The sequence below is a fragment of the Haemorhous mexicanus genome, chromosome 2, assembly GCF_027477595.1.
Source record: "Haemorhous mexicanus isolate bHaeMex1 chromosome 2, bHaeMex1.pri, whole genome shotgun sequence".
Taxonomy (NCBI): Eukaryota; Metazoa; Chordata; class Aves; order Passeriformes; family Fringillidae; genus Haemorhous; species Haemorhous mexicanus.
In genome coordinates this window covers 30,086,443-30,110,072 of record NC_082342.1, presented here as the reverse complement: position 1 = coordinate 30,110,072, position 23,630 = coordinate 30,086,443, and the positions used below count along the sequence as shown (strand labels likewise).

The 23,630-nt window shown below is 43.0% G+C and overlaps 1 protein-coding gene across 2 annotated transcripts in view; it reads right to left on the bottom strand.

Annotated features, from left to right (window-relative positions):
- Positions 1-494: 494 nt before the first annotated feature.
- Positions 495-23,630, bottom strand: part of GTF2E1 (general transcription factor IIE subunit 1) — a 50,235-nt gene continuing 27,099 nt past the window's right edge. For both annotated transcript variants that reach the window (XM_059838093.1, XM_059838094.1), the window contains exons 3-5: positions 10,110-10,311; positions 5,182-5,429; positions 495-2,247 (exon numbers count right to left, since the gene is read on the bottom strand). In XM_059838093.1, coding sequence (XP_059694076.1) covers positions 1,817-2,247; positions 5,182-5,429; positions 10,110-10,311 — 881 coding nt within the window. In that variant the 3' untranslated portion in view covers positions 495-1,816. The remainder of the gene's footprint in view (positions 2,248-5,181; positions 5,430-10,109; positions 10,312-23,630) is intronic.

Here is a 23,630-nt window from a genome sequence, read left to right as displayed (position 1 = left end):
TTCTCCAGTGATAATACTGAATTCAGCCAGATTAAATCTAGACAGAAAGGGTACAGCACGTTTTTTTCTGCTAGTTGATCACTGAATCTGACTGATCAGCTTGACTTGATATCTAGAAGCTTGATACAAGATCTTGGAAGCCTGTCTACACAAGAACACCATTTTAACCAGCAGCACGATATCTGCAAGCCCTCTACCATCAGCCTACACTTCCCCTGAAGAAGGAGGAAAGAAATGGAAGTGCTGATCAAAAGCAGCTTCTGTTTTTTACATAGCACTGATGTAATGAAACATCCATCCTGGAAGTGCAGGAGGTTCCAGGAGGCATTCAATGAACCTCTGCTAAGGAGAAACAATGTGCAGTGGGATTTCAAATGGTCCTCTCAAAGGAGACCTCAAATTGGTTTTTTTTTCCTTGAATCCAGTAAATCAAAATGATAAGCAAACAATATTCCCAACTAGGCAGAAGATAAACTGAAACATGACAAAGGGGAGAAGTTTCTGTTTATTTATTCCTCTTTAAAATGACTTAAAAGAAAATTCAAAACACTATTTAAAAAAGAGGGGATTCAGAGTATTGAGAAGCTGAAAATCAAACCACAAAGGAGGCATTACAAGGTTAGCAGAACATAGAAACCATAGTTAGTATAAAACAGATTTACAGTCTCAGTGAGCAGCAAATTTGTACCGCCCATATAAGTGGAACAGCACATAATGCTGCCCCTACTCTCTGGAACACAGAAATCTTTTATAATTTTGTTTTATTGTAGTACTGTGTAGGAAAACACAACAATTTTAAAAAAGCAACATTTTCAATTGAAAGAGAAAAACATTAAAAACATTATATTGCTCTATAGGCACTGATAAATGTCTTTCTGTGGTAAAAGAGTGTGCCAAGCAGAATTCAAAATTGTATAATTCCTTTTAAAATCATATATCCCTGGTGAGACTGCAAATAAAACTTAGTTATGCTACTTCTCTGGCACTGCCTGACAGCAGCTCTGCCCACTGTGAACTGTCTGCATGTCTTCATGGACAGGGCTAGGCAGAAACAACAGGCAGCAATATTGGAAAATGAAGGTTTCTCCTGGCAAGTCAGAGCACTGGCAGCTCAGATCCGTGGAGGGCATTTGTTACACTGGCAAGAAGTGACTGACTGCATGTGCTTGCCAAGGCTTTCGCTCTGCCTGTTTCAAGTTACACCTGACCTTGAGATGCTGAGTCCCAGTAGGTAGCGAATGGGAGCAAGAAAAGGTTGCTGCCTACAGGCCTGCTTAGAAAGAGCCACTCTGGTAGCCAGTGGCTGCTGGCAGAGAGTCAGCTACAAGCCCTGTCCAAGCCTGCCATCAGCAGACAAACACTTCCCTCTCTCCTCTCGCTGAGCACAGGCAGCTGTATGTTACATATGCCCTCCTCTGCAGAGTGCCCTGCTCAGACTATGGAGTTTTTATGTCCCCTGAGAGCAGGGATGAGGACTTCACTGGGATCTGCAACAAAAATCAACTTAAAGCCATCGGGAGAAAGAGCTGCTAGGGCCTTGGAGAAGGTTAAAGCAGTGCCTGTGCAGGGCACCCTGAAGCAGATTTTTACCGTGCAAGCATCCTCACTTCTGAGACTCGTCCTCCCCTATGTGTTTTGGCACATGCAGCTCTGCTGCTCCCCCGCTCTGGCGAGCAGGATGCCTGAGATTAGCAGTGCTGAGCTGCAGTGACCCTGCCTGTGCACAGGGGAGGGAAGATGCGCTCCAGTCTTCTGTTCTGCTAAAGAGTTTCTGCCTTAAAAAGTCACCTTTTAAAAAATGCCCCGGCAGGGACAGTTAATCGAACATGTCCTCGAACATGCGCTGCCCCATGGCTATGTAAACCTCTTTTTCCTCCGGCGTCATCTGGGCCACCAGCTCGGGACGCTGGCTCACTTGGCTGTAAGAATGCGGGCGCCCAGCCACTGTGACAGTGGGGTCTTCTGCCACCACCTCAAACTCTTCGTCCTCCTCCTCCTCCTCCAGCCCGTATGTTGCGGTGGCCGTGGCGGCAGGGCGGGGAGGGGACTCCTCCTCCGACTCGCTCGTCTCGCTCTCGGAGTCACTCGCGTTGCCGCCGGAGAGAGGAGCGGCACCGCTGACGGTGACGGTGGAAGCGGAAGGTGTCTTCTTCTCGTGGATGAGCAGGGCACGCATCACCTCCTCATTGTCATCCAGGGCTGCCCGGCTCTCCTCACGCTCCTGGAACGCATCCAGATCCCGGCCTCCTGCAAAGGGACACGAGGGAATGAGCATTTCCTCACAGACATCGGTGTGATGGCCCTGAAAGCTTTCTTAACCTTCATTAATTACTGCCACTGAGCTCAGTTGACAGTCACACCCTTTCCCTGTGCCAACTCCTCCTCTCCCTTCAAAGACAGAGACAGTTATGTCTCATAATGGCAGAGCAAATACTGACATTTCCTAGGAGTCACTGTGGCTCCCAGCTGGAAGCCTTGACTAGGAGCACATTGCAAGTGAAAACAACAAATGCACGATAGGCAGGCACCTGGAAAAGACTTCCCTAGGGAGGTGTCAAACTCAGGCTCTACAGTGGAGCAGAAAGCAAAGCAGTCCTTAAAATACAGACCCCAAGCCCAGGCCCTATCTGGCTGAGCTCCCTGCCTGTAAGGATTAACACAGAGAAGAAACTGATCCAGGCAGGCAGACAAAGAATATGTGGAAATCATGAGTTATGAAACAACATTTAGAGCAGCCATGCCTGGTGAGCTCAGAGTGCACCTATACCAGGCAGAAAGGGGAAAAGCTCCTTACAGGAAGCTGGTGATGGCACGGAGCAGATGCAGCTGACAGCCTGCAGCCCAGCTGTGCAGCACAGCACTAACCAGTGCCTGCTCTCCAAGTGAAACACAGCCCAGACAGTCCCTACCTGCACCTCTAATTTGAAGAGGACTGCAGTGTCCCAGCTGACACACCTGCCTGTGCTCCTCTTTCAGAAAACTTGGCTGAACAACAGCTGGGAGGGCTCAATATGGCTCTGGTAGGCAGAATGTCTGCAGTTCATGGATTCTAAAGGCAAAATTCTGCTCAAAAAGTAGCATCCCACAGAAAACCTCTCTTAATCCTACCTTTGGTGAGAGGGCTGTGAGTCCACCTAGCACCAAAAGAACTACAGGGAGTATTGGAAAAAAAGAAACAAACTAAATCTAAAAAACACCACAAAACAAAAAACAGAACAAAAAATTAAATATAGAGAAAAAAAAATAAGGCCTAAAAAGTAGGACAGGCTCCCTGTGGCAAACTTTCTGTCTTAAACCAAAAGATGCTGCCTATGAACAACTGCTGGAGCTGAGGTGCTGGCATTCTGCCTTCATTCAGGCAGCCACTTGCCCACTCCTCCAAGACACAGACCCTCATGGTTTCAGCACCACGTTCAGGCAGGCAGCTCCCAAGTCTTTTCCCTCTCCAGTGCTGGTTACATTTTCCAACTAGAGATTAAAAAATAATGTGAAGGAAATAAGTTCCAGGGCAGTTTGTGGTCACTCCTTTCCTGTGGTAAAACAAAGGCCCAAAGAACTATACCTAATTTCACCAGAATTCTGTTTTTATTGTAAATAAAGTTGTAGTAATGGGTGATGGCTACAACTACTAATACTAGAGCACTGCCAAATTCCTGAAAGAAAGAAAGAATAAAGGCATCATGTTGGCAGTCGTGTGCTCAGCTCACTGCTTGTGACTGTGGAGCAGAAGAGGCTGTAGGAGAGCATCTCTGTGAAATAACATCACAGTTCATCACACTGAGAGCTGTGAAACGACAACAGCCAGAGCTAGCTCCACAAAGGCTGACTTTGTGGCTCAGAGGGGCTGTCTCTGCTTGCAAGAACTGTTTCTGCCAGATCCAAGCAGTGAATCTTTTCTGTCAATGGTCCCAAGTTTCTGTCCTTCCTGTTTATGTGTTGCAGAAGCAACTTCAGGCTATTTTCACAAGCTCCCTCTTTGATCTCCAGTAGCTGAGGAGGTTAAGCAGTGATGCCACCATCCTGTAAGGAGATAATCCATCTCCATGTCCCTCAGTGACTTGTTGAGAAACATTTATGCTGTGTACATCAAAAGCTGTCTCAAGGAGTTGATTTAAAACTACAGGTGAATTCAATGTCTAGCAGAAAAATGGGGTGAGAACTCACCATGGCTGGTGAGTAACAACATCTGCTACAGACTGCAGGCGCGGGTTGTTCAATCATCTCACTTTGTTTAATCTATTTGAAAAATGTTTTGGGATCCATAATACACTTGAAAGGCATTACATGTGAACAAGTTCTTTAGGTATCTCGTGACCATTACATCACATCTATTTTCTTCACTTCTGTACTCCACTCCTCTCCTGAACATGGCACGAGTTCCAGGGTCACATACTCACCCATATGACTCCCTTTTGCCTTATTTTCTTCCTAGGGCATCAACAGTATCAGTCCATAATCCTAAAATTACTCTATTGCATCACTCTTGTAAAAATCATAAAAGGTCTCCATTCCTAATTTTGGCATGGAATCTTGAACAGCACACATACCAAAGCAGAATGTTTCCACTAATGTTTATAAGATTTTGACCATTTGTCTGTGGATAACCTGACCCCAAGATGAATGAAAATAAAAGCAGAGATAATGAGAAACAAACAGAAGGGAATAAAGACTCACCTGTCATGGTGACAGACCTTCCTACTGTACTTCCAGAAGCTGTATTTCTGAGTATTCTTCATACATAACAAGTTTTGAGAAACAATTATCAAGAAGGCTGGGAGCATATAAACAGTGCTGGTAGATTTAGTACGCTTCAGGGTCACTGAACATTAATAAATGTTATTTTTTAGCAGTGACCTATTAGGGAGACAGTTTTCTAGATGAAACTGAAAGACCTTCATCTAGAAGCAATAAGCTCTCAAGGTGGAAGACATAACAGTTAATTAACATTTTAGAAGCCCCCACAAAATTTCATGGACAGCTCAGCTTTACTGACCTAGATTTCAATCCTGGATCTAAGGAATTTTTACATCTGCCTACACACAGGTGCTTTGCACAGCAGAGGGGAGCAGACACTCCAGTGTTGGCAGCAGCAGCTGTACACAAACACCCGAAGATGGTTTTGACAGCACTGTAAAGGCCTTGTATAAGCCCAGCAGTACTTCTGCTCTGTGAATTTCTTACCATCTTTGATTTCATCAGGGTCATAAGCCCCCTGCACCGTGCTCTCCCGCAGCCAAATGGGTCTCTCTCTGGCTGGCTTTCCTTCGCTTGCAGACCGGTTCAGATCCTCCTGGTCCTCCATGCTGATGACGACATTCTGGGTATACAAGTCCTCGTATGATGGTCCCTTGGTAGTCCATGCTTCCCGATGGTGTCCCCCTGCAAGGCCGGCTGCTGCCCCTGAACCAGCACCAGCCGCACGCTCCTTGCTACACAAAAGTTAAAGAGAGAAAAACAGAGCTCTCAGAACAAGCCCCTCCTTAGACAAAAATACTTCAGTGATGATTAGTTATCTCTCATGATCTGCACTGAGAACTTTCATTCTCAGCTCTAACATGTGCTGCCAGGAATTTCTGCGGCAGCTTGCTGGTTTGGGAAACTTGTGGATCTCTAGTGGGAAACCCTACATAGGGCCATGGCAACATCCACCACAGGACCTGAAAAGAAGAGGCAGCACTAGAGATGCAAATACACTTAGGTTAAAACAAGCATAATATCCCAGAATTCCCTGAAACAAAAGCCACAGCAGCAAAACACAGTCAAACAGTAGTCTGGTATTCGGAAAAGCCTCTTTTTGGCCTTCACACAGCAGCCAAATACTGCATGAAAAAAGCAGTGAAGTTTAACCGAGGTAGATAGTAGGCCCAGGGACTCAGCATACTCAGAGCTGTGTGAACTGTTATTAACCACAGGACTCCTGAAGGAGTTAACTTACCATGAAAAACACAATTCAAACCTTTGCTTGAATTGTGAGTGACAATGCACTTGAGAAGTCACCTCTGCTGTGTTACACAGGAGATCTGTACTATCCAAAGATGGAGCCTTGGGAGGACTGGGGAGCCCAGGCAGAGAAGAAAGAAGAGAAAGCACCTTCAGACCAGAGGACTAGGGCTGGACAAAAGGCTTTGTGTGCCCATGGAGTACAGGAGGAGACAGAAGAACTGTCTTCACTGTGGAAAAAGGGGCGAAATGAAGATGCTGACCCATGTGAAGGATACGGCAGTCAAAGCACAGCCCTCCTTTGCTCTCTGCGCATTTCCCTTCTAGCTCAGGAGACTGATGGGAAAAAAAACATTCCTGCTTGGATCTGATCTAAACAGGATATCAGGTGAAATATTTTCTGCACACTGATGATGGCAACAAGCCTAAAATACACCCTGGCCTGTGCTGCTACCGATGCAGAGTGGGGTGACGTGACTGTTCCTCTACTTCAGAATGAGATTTCATCTTTTCAGAGCAACAAATCCTCTGCAGATCATACCCACCCCCAGCCATATAATTTCAGTCATCCGATTACCAGGGGTAATTACAGCTTTTCATGAGGAGCAGCCCTGCCTTGACTCCTTCTCTTGTCCAGATTAAATCCAGCAGGGATACTCCAGGATGCCAGCTGAGCTGACAGTTGTCATCAGTAAGCATGGTTCAGTTGCTGCTGTCTACTGCAATGACCTTTTCTCTAAGCAAGAAGCTTAAAATAAAGTTGCACTTGGAGAAGACCTGACTAATATAAGGGCTTTTTTAGTTCAGTAAGGACATTACCTCTGTTTGATGATCTAATTCTGCTGGATTTTTAGGGGCAAACAGTGAGGGGAAATTACACAGGTAGGAGAACATTGCTCTTCCCCTAATAAAAAATATTGGTGTGTTCAGCCACAGTGTTGATCAAGAGCTACTCACAGGCTCTCAGTAGTGGAATGGCTGGGATCTGTTAACAAAATACTTCACAGCACCTGTGTTAGCATGTCTCGTGTCCTTAGCAATCCTGCAGAGCCAGCTCTGCTGGGAGAGCTTCACAGCAGCCTTGAATTTTGGGGCAGAAGGCTCATGTGCATGTACTGCTTATGTAACCTAAGGAACCACACAGAGACCTTCTCCCCAGCGTGTTATTTCAAGTGTTGGTACCTTTCAGCTCTCCAAGACAGGCGTGTGTTCTGTGAAAAGCACCACTCTGCTTCCCACACAATAGAAATCTCTAACTAGCGTTTCCCTGACGATTTTATGTAATCCACTTTCCTCACAGGATGCACAATGCAGCTCTCCTCCAAGCTCTCCCTCCCCATGACTACAGTGTGACACTAAACCCTCAGTAGTGCCAGGAACTACCTAATAATACTTTTGCATAGAAGCCTCTGTGAGTGTGCCTGAAATTGACTTTTTTCCTACACAGAACCATTTAGCAGCAAAACACTTGTTCCATGACGTCAGAAGCATTTAAAAAATGAAAGTAACACTTCTAAGAGACACCTACAGTACTAATTACTTCGTGTGATCTACTGCAATGTCCTACACCGAGCTAGACACTTTCTGTCTGATTTTGGACCCCAGTGAGCTTTGCAAGTGTGCCTCAACTGATGTCTCTCTATCTTCAGTGACACTGCTTGTAGGTGAGAGCACCACCCCAAGACTACCTGAGCAGGGGAACACTTTATTCTGCAAGAAGAGAACTTACTCTTGAGCTACCTGTTCTAAAGTACAGCATTAGACACCATGGACCAGGCACCAACAAAAGGCCAGGTGTGGGAGCTGCCTTACAGGCAGCACAGAGCAGATGAAGGGGTCTCTTGAATCTCTCTTTCTCTCTTAGATCCACAAACTACTTTTTCCCCAGCTTGCTCTAGACTTCACATGGCCACCCTGCAGGCAGGAACTGTGGCAGCTCAGTGGCCCAGATGTGGCTACATTTAGTCTGTTTTATTCACCTCGATGGAAATCCCTTAATGAGTGTTTTAGCTGCCTTTGAAGGCAACATAAATAGCCCTTGACACAGCTGAGGTATGGCCCACAGAAACCACACTGTGCAGTGGGAAAACAACTTGAAATTTTCATCTCAATCCTTCCCAGACTATTAAGAAAGGTCTTGGATAACAGGGATAACTCTCTTTTTTTGCCACATTTGAGATAAAACAAAACACATTTTCATTGTGCTGCTCTTAAGAGCTTCAACTTCACAACAGACAACCCATGGTTCTTGACAGCATGACCACAGAAAATTAATTCTGTGAAGATTTTTTGTTAATTGAAATCATGCTATTTTGACACAAGGAAATAGAAGGGTTATTAAAATCCATAATTTTTCAAAAACTACAGAGAAGGGCTTAAGTTAAACAGGTTTATTTTGAAACCTGTGGGGCTAATTCATGCTCTCCCACTATTAAGAAAATTAACAGCCTCTTAGGAAAACATAAATGAAGATCGACCCAGTTTCCCCAGGCAGGTGAATGACAGTTAGGCAGTGCCAGTGGGGCCACTTAGAGCTGTAACTCCCCTGAGAACACATGGAGTTGCCCAAGTTACTGCAAAGAGAAGATGCAGGCATTTTGTGACCTTTTGGTTTGTTTCAGAATCACCACATGTCAGTCTTGTCAATGATTTCAGACACTCAAGACTCCATAAAAACAGAGAGGATAAACAACCCAGGGTTTGGCACTTTAAAAAAAATCTCACAGCAGTGCTTTCATGGAATTAACTGCTTTGAATTAATAAGAGTTAATAAATAATTAAATCACTGTATGTGCTGAAGCAAGTTGTGTTCAAGTAAGCATTTAAAAAGCTGCCTATTTATTTTGTCATTCCTTGCAAAAAGTAATTAATCATTTACAATGTGTTTTAAGTATTTAAGAGTCAAGTAAGTGGGCGCTGCTATTTAATCATGGGACTGCACCAGGCCTCTGCTGTGATAATTTCCTGTACAGAAAAAGGGAAGACTAAAAAATTACTCTCTTTTTGGTAGGGTTATCCCAGTTCTACTACTTAAACTACTGAAAAGGGATTTTAAAGCAAAGTCTAGTGATTCAACTTGGGTATAAAGGCTTCAAAGAATTCCCCATATCACCAAAGACACGTTGAGTGACCTTGAAAAAATCTTTTCTGCTCTTTATATTGCTTCTGTTTTTCTATCAGAATGATGAGGAAAAATAGCTACCTTCTTGGCTAGAAAAAGACTATGAACAGACAAAGAATTTTTATTATATTAATTAGAAGCTGTCTAGCATGAATATATGAGGAACATTCTTTCTCAAGGTTAGCCTGAGAGAAAAAAAAGAGTATCTTGCTTGCTCTCCTATTAACTAAAGCCAAGCACCCCAAGGCACTGTGGGAATGCTTCCCCTCATGGTAGAGCTCTTTTCCCCTGAGTGTATAATTAATTTTTTTTCAAATACAGAGAAGTGCATCACATTTCACCACAGCTGACAAAACTGACAGCTCCCCACATCTTTTTGCATTATTTAAACATCATCTGTTTTTGTAAAGCTAGGAATGTTCTGAAAGAAAGTGTCATTTCCCATGGGTAAGAACATTTTAAAGAGTTTTTGATACCAACATGGTCTTCTCCTGAAAAGAAGAGGTGTGTAAGAAGTTGGACAAAATCAGAAGAAAAAACCTGCTTATTACAAGTAGTATCTTCAAACTAGAATGCTGTAATATGAGCATTTGAAATACAAGGTGTGGATTGCAGATAGCTTCATTTCAAAAGCTGGGTAGAAGCAAAAGGAACAGATGACAGATAAGTATTTGAGAGATAGAAGACAGCATAGGTGGCACCTTCAGAGCTTTATCAAGCAGTTGCATCTTTTAACTATTGGGCCAAGGGCTTGGTGCGCATACCAGCTGCAGCATGGCAAGCAGCAGGCAATTCAAGCATCCTGCCTCATAGAAACATACATGCAGAGGGCTGACCAGAAGAACAGTTATTTGCCTTGTTTAGTAAAAAATGGTTACAGCCCTCTGCCTCCTTGTAAACCACACATCCCTGGGGCAATCTGTCAGTTTGCATAGTTGGTGCTGTACAAGTAAGTCCTGCACAAGGTTTGGGAAAGCCCCGCAGAGCAGAGCAGAGGAACTCTCTACAAGGAAGCAGTGCAGTGAGGAAAGACCAGGCATGCTCCCACCTCTGCTTCAGGGCAGGAATCTCTGTGGGTTCTGGCTCCAGGATTTCATAGGCTAAGTTAACGTCTTCCGTCTCACGAAGCAGTGCGTAGATGGGCTCAATCTGCTCGTTGAATCTCGCAACCAGTGTCCTTGCATCCTTTTTGGGCATGGCCGACTCATCTTCTTCCACTTCAGTCTCACAGAAGGTACAGCGGAAAGTTCCTAAAACGAGAGAAGCTGCTCAGTGTTGGAAGGAAAGCAGCAGGCCCAGCTCCTCACGCATCCTTCCCAAGAGCAGTGCCGTGCTGTTCCCTTAGCTGGATGCTAAGGAGTTTTTCTGCCCTGAAAATCCCTTCCCACACATGGTGTACCTGGTTATTATTCAAGCAGACAACAAAGGAAGTATTTTGATACCAGCCAGGGATACCCAGCTGGGTACAGTTTCTCGCTCTGAAAAGCCCAGATGGGCTGCAATACCTCTACTGAGACATCTCCTAATCTCCCTCCCTCCTTGCTGCACATTTTAAATGTCAGCTATGACTGGGTTGTGATAAAAAGCTACACAGCATCCTCTAAGGAGTACCAATATCTTCTGTTTCAGGTGCCTGCGGTGCTATCTCCAGGCCACACCAATAGGCTGATTTCACAATAAAACGGTGCAGTTTTACACTGCACCAACCAGCCTGCAGTAACTGCTAATCTAACCATTGTCACTTTGTAGCTACTGCAAAAAAGAGATGGCTTCTCCTTCTGTTTCAGGGCCAAACCAGGCTAAAAAGTCATGACTGCAGAGCAGCCAATGCAAAAACCTATCCCACCCAACTCCCATATTAGCTTCTTAAAATTACAAATGGTAAGATAAGATTCATGTGAATAGCAGTTAAAAATAAGTTTGTTTTGCAGACCTCGTCAGGATCTATAAAAACAGGTCAGACTGAAATGGCTACATGGCAAAGCAGCTACAAAAAACCCATGAACTCCCGCACAGCAGCTTTTGGGTTTCATCACTCCATCTGTGAGCAGGACCCTTGGGGTGGTATGTGCACAGTGGGACCTTTCCATCTGCTCTGCTAGGAGGGAGCAGAACACTGTAATGGCTTTGTCTTGCAAGTGCTGGACTGAGAACACACCCCTGCCACCTCAGAACATGACATCCAGAGTGATGCTCACGGGCTTCTTGATTTCTCTTGCCCCTGGGTGATATTTTTTATTTATCCATTCTGTGACACCCACGCACATCTAGCCTCACCCCTCAATACCCCAATGAAGAAATTACAAAATCTTTTTACCAGTAAGAAGCGTGAGGATAGGTCCTGCCACAGAAATAATAATCTTATGTATAAAAATCAGAATTAGAATCAGTATTGAAGTCTGCTATGTCACCAATGCTACAGACAAACATAGTCAAAAGAACAAGGTTTGCCCAGGGCACAGGGGCATGATGTAATGACACAGGCTGGCAAGCCAGGGCTTCTGGTATCTTGGTTTGCTGCTTTCACAGATTTGCTAGTGTTGTCACTTCATTTTTCAGCAGAACTCCTTCCCTGCCTGTAATACAGCGATAAAAACAGACCTAACTTCTTCAGCACTGGTGGTGAGGGCTAGACAATGCTCGCACTCGTCTCAGCAAACACAAAAAAGCACTGTTTATGACAGAAGGGAGATCTGTTGCCTCTCACCAGTCTGTAGAGATGCAGTTTTGTACCCTGGCACCATCTGAAGCAGCTTTTGCTCATTGTTACTCAGAAATTAATGCATGCTGTGTATGTGGCCTGCAATATGGACACATTTCCTGCAACAAATCCTCTCTTTAGAAAGTTTGGCTTATTGACATGCAAAAGCCAGAGCAGCCAACAACAGCATTGTGCAAAGTAAAATACAAGTGGATAAAGTGCTCTTCTCTCCTATACAAGCAAGAAACACTTTGCTAATTTTTTTCCAGGCTGTAAAAACTGTCCCTACCGATTCCAAACTGTTCATCATACAAGCTGTCAGCCCAGCAAAAACTGAACCCAATATTTGGTCTCCTTATCCCACATCTGAGGCTATCGGTGTGACATGAGTTGGATCAATTAAAAATAATTAGCACATCTCAGTTCCCATAATGGACCATGGGAACAAGCACAGGTTAATGAAGAACACTCCCCTGTTTTTACACACCCCCCAAGTCCTGTTACATGTTCCTGAGACAGCTCAGACTTTTCACACTTCCATCTGTGAACCCCATGAGTATCTGCAAAAGATTAAGATCATAGGGAGAATGGTTCCAATTCAGAGTACCAAAAATCACAAAGTAAATACAGCTCTAATGAAACAGAACTCCTAAAGCTATCATGGATTTGCTGCAACTTCCACCCCTCAGGGTTCATAATAAGCAAAAAAATTTAATAGATGAATTATGTAAAGAATTTGAGAATGAGTGAAACGACAAGCTTCCTCCATTAATATGCTGGTTTTTTATAAGGCGATGCAGCATTTCACAAAAGGCATATGTGATTAGGGAACTGGGAAGCTGCTTTGCCATGGCAGATAGATTTACAAGTTGCAAATCTCTTTCGTTAGTTTGTAAGAGGTCAGAAAATGTCACCAAAGCTTTTATGACATGGCACATCACATCAGCAGTGACACACGTTCCTTTCAGATATGAATTGCATGTGACAAACATGAAGTGGAGGCCATCCAAAGGCTGAAAACGGCAATGTTTCCACTCCAACGATGTATTTTTTCCTTCAGCCCTTACACAGTAGAGTTTTTCAATTCCAAAATGCTGCATAAACCAGGACTAACAGATATCCTGGAGCAAACAGACATGAGGCTTTTCTGCATCTTGGAAATGCTAACAGAGAGCACATACATCTCCTTCTTTGAACACGTGCTCAGGCACTCAACAGACCTCTCTGGCTGCGTGTTAAAAACCAGCCATCTGAAAGAGATCTCCTCACATGCTCCTGGACTCTGGGGGCAGATATGCTGGTAATCTGGCTCCCCAAGGCTTCCTAAGATTAAAGCAGCTGAAGCTCTGAAGTATGGGGCCAGAATATTTAGAGATAATTCCCAATGACTTGATTTCACTTGAGAGAAGGAAAAGGTCAACCACCCACACACACTGAAGGCAGGATGTCCAAGTGTGCGAGCAGCATCTGCTACAGTTAACACATTTAACTGGCTATGGAGTCCCGAGACTAAGCCCAGGCCCTGCTTACACCCTTGTCAAAGGGCTCAAGCCTCACCTCCAGCCCAACAAGGGGTCTTCCACTCTGTCCTTTGGGATGCTGCCCAAGTCTCTCACTACTCTCTTAGAAAACTATTTGATTTTCAACCTCAGCTTAATTCCCATTTATCTCAAACTTAATGGTTGTTTTGCCAAAAACTGTACCTCATCTCATCAGGCTTCCATCTTGCTGTTAATCCTTCAAGTGTATTTACAAACTGCTGTCTTATTCATCCCTCAGTCTTCATTTTGCAAGGCCATATATTCTCCTTTACCTTTTAAAACTGGCCACCCATTCTTTTGACCTAGCTAACAGCCTCACTGGCCAATTCTCCAGTTTGCTCTCATCTTTCTGCTGTGAAAATGGAAGTATAGACAAGTGTCCAGATGAGTTCTCACAAAAGCTTAAAGGCATTAGTGCTTCTCTGATAGCTACCGAGACCTTTTAAGATCACATTGTAAGAGACCATTATTTTAATAATTTTCACAAGACAAAGCAACATCCCCAGATCTTTCTTTTCCTTTGTATCTTTCCTTCTCCTTTGTAGTTTTCAGTTGATGAACTCCATGTTTATAGCAGACATTTGCATTACATGGTAGGTGCATGACACTAGTTCATAGTATAATCTTTCAGCTCCTTTATATTCCTCCAGCCTTCACCCTCATCCAATTCTTTTTTCTTGACTGCATCACAAAACATTAAGCTAATTTATTTTCAAAATCTCCCACAATCTTCTTTTAGAAGTAGCATTATTACAATTACATGGTGAGTGAGCTGAGGCACAGATGGCATAAATTCAGAAGTATCTGCTGATTTGAGCAGTACTTGATTTGAGATGCTTTTCTGAGACTTCTTTTTCAGAACAGAACGTGCAGTATACTTACCACTCTTCTTTCAGGCTCTAGGATTGGGCATATCCAATGAGTTACATACAGTGGCTAACGACAGCCTCTGAAAAGCTTAAAATGACTAGTTCAACATCACACAAACTCAGCCTGGAAGATCAGATCATGTTGCTGTAGCTTCTACAGCCACTTTCCTCAAGTAATTCCCTGACTCTTACACTGCATTTTTCTTTTTCTGCAGTAAGCCAGACAAAAAGTACATTCTATAAGCAGAACTCTACTCTCTCATTGAGCAAAGCATGTTTTGGCAGAGAGGGGAATTACGTCACAGAAAAAAAGTTACAGGATGCACAGGCAGCTTTAGTTCAGCACTACTCAATCCTGAGTGCTTCACCTGGCGTTAAAATGAGAGTATAAAGACCCTGAGGAAAGGACAGGAGTTTCCTAGGTCCCACCACCAGGCAGGCAGACAAATCCCTCCCACCGTGGGACGCTGTGCCAGCAGCCATATGGTTCATCTGCAGACCTGGAGCCCTGAGTTCCGCACAGGCCTCAGCCACTTGACTCGCCAAAGGCAAGACGACAACCTGCTAGTGCTGCAGGGGAGCAGGATGCTGTGCCAGCCTGCTTTCTCTAACAAAGGCAGGATGAGAAGGAAACACCTTGGGTGCTGCTCTAGCTTCTTGAAAGAGAGGTGTTTTGTGGGAATCTGCTATTCTACTTGCTAGCCCCACACCTAAACTTTCCTATCCAGCTCTTCCTATGTGCTTCCCATCCCAATTCTGGGCTTTTCCTTCACTGATGGTCCTATTCTCCTTGCTGTCCTGCTTTTTCAGCTGGGGCTTCACTCACTTCTCAAACTTCTCCATTCATTCTTCTTTTCCTGGACTTCTTTTTCCAATTTTAGCCTCTTCTCATTACTGTACCTCTCTACCCCACACTCTTAGATCAGCTAATTCTGACTCTTGATTTGAGCCGTGGTCATAAAACAAATTTCCTGTTTCAAGCCAGAGAGATGGAAGATCTTTTCACAGCATTGAAAAGAATATTGTCACTTAGAACAATCTTACACAGGCAAAAGAATACACATTTTTCTGGTCTCCCTTTCCATTTTCTCATCAGCCCATTCTTCAATACAGCCAAACTGTTTGTAATGAAATTTTCCTAAGCAATTTAAGCATAGTCAGATGCATAGAATGGGAAAAACTCAGCGTACAATAAGTGTTTGACAAAGTTTTGAAGAGAACAAAAATCACAGAACAATTCCTATGCCTGCCCTCCACCAACGAGCCAATCTCACATAATGAAAATACTTAGCAACCTAAGTAATAGACAGTGCTGTCAGTACAAATTATAATTGAGTTTCTTTCATTTTTCATTGCTTTTTAAGATTTAGAGGACTGTTTACAGCAGCACCTAAAGGCATATCTCTGCTAAATCATTAAAGACACAAATAGTAGGCCAAGTGGCTACAACAGACCTGGATCATCAGTTACCATAATATAATCTACATTAGGCTATAAGGCCACTCAACCTACTAGAAGTGGCAATCTGAGGGGTTAAATGAAAGCAAAGAGAGTTTTAATGACCTTAATGGACTGATCTGGTAACAGAGCTAATTGTTAAAACAGTTGATTGTTAAATGGATTAATCATAATGCAGATTAGACTGTGGCAGCTGTTGTCCTTTAGTGACTCCCAAACTCAGACTTCTCAGCCCTCATCAAACTGTTCTCACCTTCCCAACGAGAAAGCAATCCACTGTGTCTGAGTGGGAAATGTACTCCTGCCACACAGAAAGATGAGTCTGCTGTTAATTTCATCAGGCAGCCTTCTCTGACCCCATCCCTCTTTTCTCACTGTACTGGAAACCCATAGTCCCTAGCACATTCCTATTCATATGCGAGTTCCAAAAATGCAGCTGCTTTAGGAAAAAACAAGAGAAATCCACCAAAAAAAGCTGTCTCCTGAACACCAAAGCAATACACCATTCTCTCTTGCAAGCAATTCAGTGATTCTACACATGCAATAAAAGAGCCAGTTACGAGCACAGTGTGTTACATAAAATGTAATGCCACATCTCATCTTTCTAAGACAGTTTCATGGTCCACTGGATCTTAAGCTCCTGGGGCCACTCCACAGCCCAGGGCTGATAGCAGTACTCTCTTGAAATGTGACTCAGAAAGTTTAACTTCTTATATTAGTCCTGTTTGGGATAGCCCAGAACAGACCCTGTTGTCAGAACTCATGGCATGAAAATGAACACTGGGCCGTGTGTAGAAAATTTCAGCATTTGGGGAAGATTCGCTGACCCACTTCTGTAATAAAACACCCACTTTTGCCATTGAAATCCAAAATGCATCAGGCTTCACCCAATTTGCTTTATAATTTCTAACTATAAAGAAGATATGGGATATTGCAGCCGAGATGAGTAGCTGTGGTCAGAGATGGTGTCAGGGCAAATCCAGAGCACACGGGTGATGCCTGACAGCAGAGAACTGAGAGGTTCATGGGCAGTGCTGCCAAGAGAAGCTCAGTGCGGTGGCTGCAGTTTGGAGCCAAGCACACAGCAGCCCTTGAACAGCACTGCACTCAAGCAGATGCAGACTGCTAAATACAGACCCTGCCTCCAAAACTGACAGCTCTCCTAATAACAGCCTCATGAACTACAGCATCTTCTCTATGCCCCGATTCTTTTTCTGAAGACCTAATACCAGGTACATACAATTACCATTATGGGCAGGAGGCACAGCAACAACCAATACTATTCACTGCTGGACATATCCTATAGTCAGATCCTAGACAGAAATTTGCTAAAACATCTTTTCTATCACAGTTCTGCCTCAGAAGGAGTGAGGAAGCATGTGGAGTGCACATTAGAAAATGTCAAGCGTGGTACTTCAGCTAAAAATGGGGCTAGGAACAAATAATGTAACTAATACTATTATCTGAAGAAAGATTTAAATGTCTTTATTAATTTATCCACAATATCTGAATTATTAAGAAAGTTGTGTAATCTACTGTTTACAAATGGGATCAAGACTCCACAACGAAGTAAAAAAATCCCCTCCTTTTAACTTTATGTGCTCCAAATCTTGATCCAGTTTTTCTCAAGTCTGTACATATTCTAGCATAAATCCTACTGAGTCAACAGCTATGAGACTGATCCTTCTCAGTATCAGACCATAAGGTTTTAAGATAGGTTTCTGTGAATTAGAGAATGAGCAATGACTGTTCACCTCCCAACAGCTTGTCTTCACTGACCTGCTGCTCAGTATGAAATGAAACGGGACTGTAGTGGAGACAGGAGAGTTAAATCCAGGTTCCTGAAATAGCATTCAACTCTCCAGCCTACAGGTTTGGGAAGGAGTCATATATACTCCTACCCTCTAAATCAGCCTTTGAAAATGGGTGATTGAAAAGGGCTTATTCTATGAATTTAGTAAGTGGAAAACCCAGTGTTTCACCATACAATTCAACACTATTTCATAATGCATGCACACCAAGATACAGCTCTGACTTTTGAGTACCTATTTTGAGCTGTAATAATGCTTCTTAAACATTTTAATATTAAACGTGTTTAATATAGATTCAGAGTATTGAATTGCCCACCAGGTATTAAACAGAGAGTAAACATTTCATTTGGGATAAATGTCAATCAGTTTCCTTTCAAAAATTCTATTCTTGTAATATAGATGTAGCAGCCACCTCATTCAAGGGCACTCATGCAGTAGGCACTATTTCTGATTTAGATGAGGTAATTCTGCCAGAAACGTGTTCAGAAGATTTCAAAAACTGCAACTCACTAACATATGAAAAATTATCAATTTGTTTAAAAAATAAAAGCAAGAGGGCAACTTAAAACAACAACAACAAAAGAGATAAAGGCATACTCTTCAACACACAGCAGGAATAGCAAAAGATGAAAGAAACATATTTTATAATTGCCATTAAACAGTGCCTCACTATAATCAGAAGGAAATTTCACTTAGCCAATGCATATGTTCATGTATTATTTATTCTTCCAGAGAGCAGTGTGTAAATGTATAAAATTGAGGGACTGGCAGTCCTGGAAACAGAAGGTCCCTCTGTTAAGCTGCAGAGCAGATTTTACTCCGGCAGTTACATTATCCTAGGCATAATTTGGAAGAATGGTGGTGCTAAAATGTTATTACAGATGGCTAAGAATAGTGTCCAGCACTCATTCTGGACCCTCTCAGCACAAAATGAACCCTGCTGTTAACAATAGAAGGAGGAATTGCCAAGATAAGACACCCTTGGCAACACCTTCAAATACCTAAGGCCAGCATTTTTCTTCCTTGAATATCTCAAGTGTTTGGGGACAGGAAAACAGAAGGTTTCAGAGGTTTCTTCTACATTGCCCTGTTCCAGGCAATGGCAAATGTTAAATACTTTCCCCATGCCTGAGATCCACTTGTTAAACTACACAAGCACTTCTCATTTTCTGAGAGGTCTTTTCTTCCATGTTCACTGCCACTATCAAATCCCTTTAGTATCATACAAGACATTCCCTGAGCAGAGAAATCCAGAACTCTGGCACACCTACTATGCTACTTATAGTCCAAAAGGGCTTCAAATTCCACTGCTCAGAAATGGCAACAACTTAAATCCTTTACTTTCAAATTCTCCTCAGAGAATTCAGAATCCGAGTTCATGCATAGCAAGAAAAATCTCCCCCATCAGCACCCAAAGCCACCAACAGATAATGATACAGATTAATAGGAAAAATGTAAAATGCCATTTTTTGCCTTATTATAATAAACTCCAGTTAAAAAGAATGGCACCCAAGGGAACACATAGTGGATGCTGAGACTTTGCATTTCATACAAATCATGTACACACCAGAAATCTATTTAAGAACAAAGAGCAAGAACAAAATCCTTAAACCATGGTCCCAAGGCAGTATTTGAAAGGGCCAATATCAGAAGCGTGTGTTTCCATACCAGTGCTTGGGATGGCAGCAGCTGGAAATAGCAAGAGAGAGGAATTAAAGCAAGACTCCAAGCCTGCATGTTGTTTCCAGACTTAGTTTCAGCAGCATCACATAGTGGAATGGGCCAATGCCAAGAGGACAAGCTGCTCTTAAGTCCACTTTTCTGTTTTTGTTTTCCAAGAGGTTTTGGAGGCCCTTCACAACAAACAAGGCAGTTTTTTCCAATGTTGGTTACTTAAGAATAAAGACAGACTATTACCAGAACAGACATCACACTACCCTCCTTCCTCCAGGTCTGAAATAATTTATGGACAACACTGACCAACAATTTACTGGTGGAAGAGATCATGCTCCTAGCCTGCAGCTTTTGAAGGTGACCCAGCACTGCAAAAATATACATCAGTATGTGAGAAGAATGAATGCTGCTTTTCAGCTGACTTTCTGCTGGTAATGTGAAGGATGATGCAAGACAGCATTTTCTATTCAACTAACTTGGATTCTCAGCCATACATAAGGTAAGAGATCTCCTTAAGAAACTTCTGCACACACCCTTTGCCTGGAAGTGCCACCTTTTACCTGCTGCCTTACATGGTATTTTTGTCAACCTATTGATCCATTCTGTATTCCTCAAATTTTAGCACATGAAGCCTCACTTCTTACCTGCCATCAAGGAAACAGAAATATCCATGAATTCTTTTTTGTTCCTTCAGACTTTCTTCTGGATAGTCAAGCCACCCACTGATCTCTTTTCTCCTTAATGTTATGCCTTTTAGAAACTCCTTTGTGCAGAAGTTCTTTGTTCTTTACTCCCAAAGGAAATACCTTTCCCCTGCTCCCTGTGAAAACCACATGCCACATGAAACCAGTCCCAGCAGTGCTCCATGAAGGGCCACCTCTCCTGGCTGGGGAAGGATTACAGCCAAGCCAGCTCTCACCTGTAGGACCTTCTGCACATAACCTGGGCCTCAGGCCAGAGCTGGCAGAAGAGAGTGAAGAGAAGTCCCAAGAAGGGTGATGGAAAAGCTTCCCCTAAAGACAGCACTTAGTGCTTAACCACCCTTCCTCCCTGTGTCCATGCAGAGCCATTAGAGTAATGGGACCAGCCCTAAAAGCTTAGGCAGTGCTTCCCAGAGGCTGCCAGGGAGGACCCCATTTTCTCATTAAATGTAAGGGAGAATAAATGCAAAGAGAGGCTCCTTGGGACTGAGCTGAGCTCCAAACCGCAGGATGGTGCCAGAATTGCCATGGACAGAAATAAGTTGGCAGTTTCTAAGCAAAAGAACTGCACAGATGCCAGGAGGGAACCTGGAGCATAAAGGGAAACTAACACAGACTAGTACTAGAAAAATGTTGAAAAAAGAAATTAGGAAGGAATAACAGGGCACCAGGTGAAACATGCAGGAGAAATTGCTGAGGCTCCTCAAGTGCTGTCTGTTATACTGGGCAGGATCTCTTGTGAAGCCTGGAGTGATGTCTGGGTACCTCTCTCCTACAGTGCCTCAGGGAAAGAAAGAAGAGAGAATGTGTATTTTTTACCTTCTCTGTCCTTTTCTTTTGACTCATGCAGTGGGAACCACATGGGCCTACACAGGTGAGAAGGACTAAAACAACCGCATGATCTGGTGAAACAGTCACAGGTGCCACAGGCTTGTGTTAATAAACAGAATTTCTGCTAACAACACTTCAAAGACCAAATTCCCAGCACTCTCACTTCTACTACCTGCTTGGAAAGAAGGTGCTTTTTTTTCAATTACTGTTCTTCTTAGAGGCGAAATATCTCTACAGCTAAGGGCGATTTTTGCCTTCTGTACTGCAGTCTCTCATCACGGGTTTCATGGTAAAACTGAGTAATGCTCACCCATGGAGCCAGGCGCCTCCGCACTGCAGGGTTTGTACAAACCTCACCTTACCAGCATCCAAGCACTTAAAAAGATTTAAAGAGCAAGCCACCCCACGTGCACACAACTTCCTTTAAACCATCCTCTCACTCCAGCAATATGCATACCAAAAGCAGCAGTTTGGAAGGGCAAGGGCAATGAAATAAACAGGTTCCTGAGATTATTTCACTTAGTAACAAAAAAAAAAAAAAAAAGAAAAAAAAAAAAAGAAGAAGAAAAAAAAAGACATTTCAGATGCTATAGATGACAAATAGTAAGAGCCTGACCTTCCTGCAGCAGCACACAGGAGAAACAAAGCCAGTGAGACTAGTTTGCCAGTACAGTCTGACTTATGCACAACAAGAAATACCCCAGTAAAAAAAATTATTTATTTGAATTCTCATCATTTTCTACACCAAGCAAAAGAAAGTGACTTGTTAGTATCAGGAATATTTTAACAGGGTTCCTGATCTACAGATTGCTGCTGTTGCAGATAACCCACCAGTGAGCTGCCATCTCACTGATGGAACTGTTAAAGACAGAGGCTGATGAAGCTCACAGTAATACCAGACAAAGCAACAGAAAGTCTGACACCTGCAAATTTTTAACACAGAGGCACCACCTCTCTTTAGCCATTCTATCTTATTTTTAACATATCAAATTAGACCGCCAAAAAAATAAAAGCTGAAGCATTGAATTCAGTGTTGCCTTGACTTACACTCCCTGTTACATACAGACAGAGCCCTCAGATTATGGTATAACCTAAAACAGCATTACCTCCTTAATAGAAAGCATAAAAGAAGAAGAGATTAAAAACATGAAGAAATAGCAAACTTCATCCAAATTTTTGTATTTTTTACTGTATATTTGTGGAGAATGAGCTATTTCAGATAAGACTGTACAGACCTGACAGATAATTAATACTTAGCATATCACCTTCCAAAACAAAGCATAAATTTTCCCCAGATTACACCCCAGCAAAACATATCTTTGGACATCAGCTTGGGTGGACTCAAAGGAGATGCCATGACATAGCCTGGACAACAGAAGCTGAATACACAAAAAAAGAAATTTGGTTTAACACATGTTAGTAGCTTAACAAAACAGACTGACAGGTTATCTAAGTGGACTAAGTGATTAAAAAGTACCATTATTTTTTATTAACAATAATCAAGAATGCACTTCCTGCTTTATTTCTTAATGTGATCCATCACTGCTAATTCTTAAACTATTTCATTAACCTCTTTAGTGAGAAAGAAGGTAACAGGGATAAACTACCTTTCAGATTGCTAAAGCATCAGAACTGATACTGCCTTTCAGCTCAGTGGGTTGAGTCAGCTCTTGCCTTGTCTGTTTTGTGAGTGTAGAGATTTAATATTTGGGAAGTTTTTTGAGCACAGCAAGTGTCAAGTCCTTTCCTCTGACACTGATCACAAATCCAAAACAGGTGCATTCATGGATAACATTTCATACTAGCAATAGAGCTAGTGCTTGTAAGGGTCCTAGAAACCTCTTAAATCTTTTTATTTCAGATTATCTACAAATGCAAGAAGAAAATTTTCCCAGCTGCTTTTCAGAAGCAAAGCATACCTACATATATATAAAAATGTTAGTACATTAAAAAAAAGACTCAAATCCTAAAAACATTCCTGTTTTGCTTATTAGAGTCTTTTCTCCATCAGAAACTTTTTGTATCTTCAAAACAAGTGTTTTTCCAACAATTTATTTTACAGAGCTGTTTCTCTGCTCTTTCTTCCCTTTTTCAGGGGGAGCAGTGGCTTCACTGATCATGTGCCACAACAGCTTCTGATTAATTCTGATAGACAACCAGCAGTTAGCTGGCACATCATCATCATCACCCTAGGATGAACAATAATCTGCCTCACCATCTGCTCCCAAATTTATTTTTAACCAGCCCCTGCTCCCTCCAGTGCAGAGAGCGTGGCAGGAAGGGCAGCCTTCCCTTGGAAGTGCTGTGCTGGGAGGTGCTGTCAGGGGCCAAGTCCAGTCACACACCCCTGGGCACCACCGTGGATGGGAAACAGATGGATAAATGCAGCATCCCAAGAAGCAAAAAAGGCTTCTGCACCAGAGGGGCTGGCAACTGCCTGTTCTCCTCCAGCAGATAGGGAACACCTGCTGGTTTTTCAGTTCCATGGGCAAACTAGATAAGGTTAAATGAACAGGCCAAGGTGGCAGGAGAACTAGGGGCAAATGATGGATGTGGACCAGTTACTGATGGGAATATGCATGCCTTCTTTTTCTGAGGTCCACCCAAAACTCCAACATAAGAGCTTTTTTGATCACTTCAGTTCACCTCTGAAAGTTAAAACTATGCAGTGTTCACAGACAGACACTGGCCCAAGTGAACTGTGCTGCTGTGCCAGTTAGTGTATGGCATCCCTGGTGCAGCACAAACTAGATTCAATAACTTCCTTTGAGAAGGAGCACCAAGATGTTACATCACATGGGGAAGGAAGCTGGGGGGGTGGGAGAAAGACAGGCTTGATGAAGGCACAGGGCAGTGAGGAGATTCATTTTGTAACTGCATGGCCCTGCTTGCCACCTTCAGGTACAGAAGCACAGTCCAGAAGGTGGCAATTACAGGGTCCCTGTGGCTGTGACACTGCTCACAAGTGCTGCTGTCACCAGCA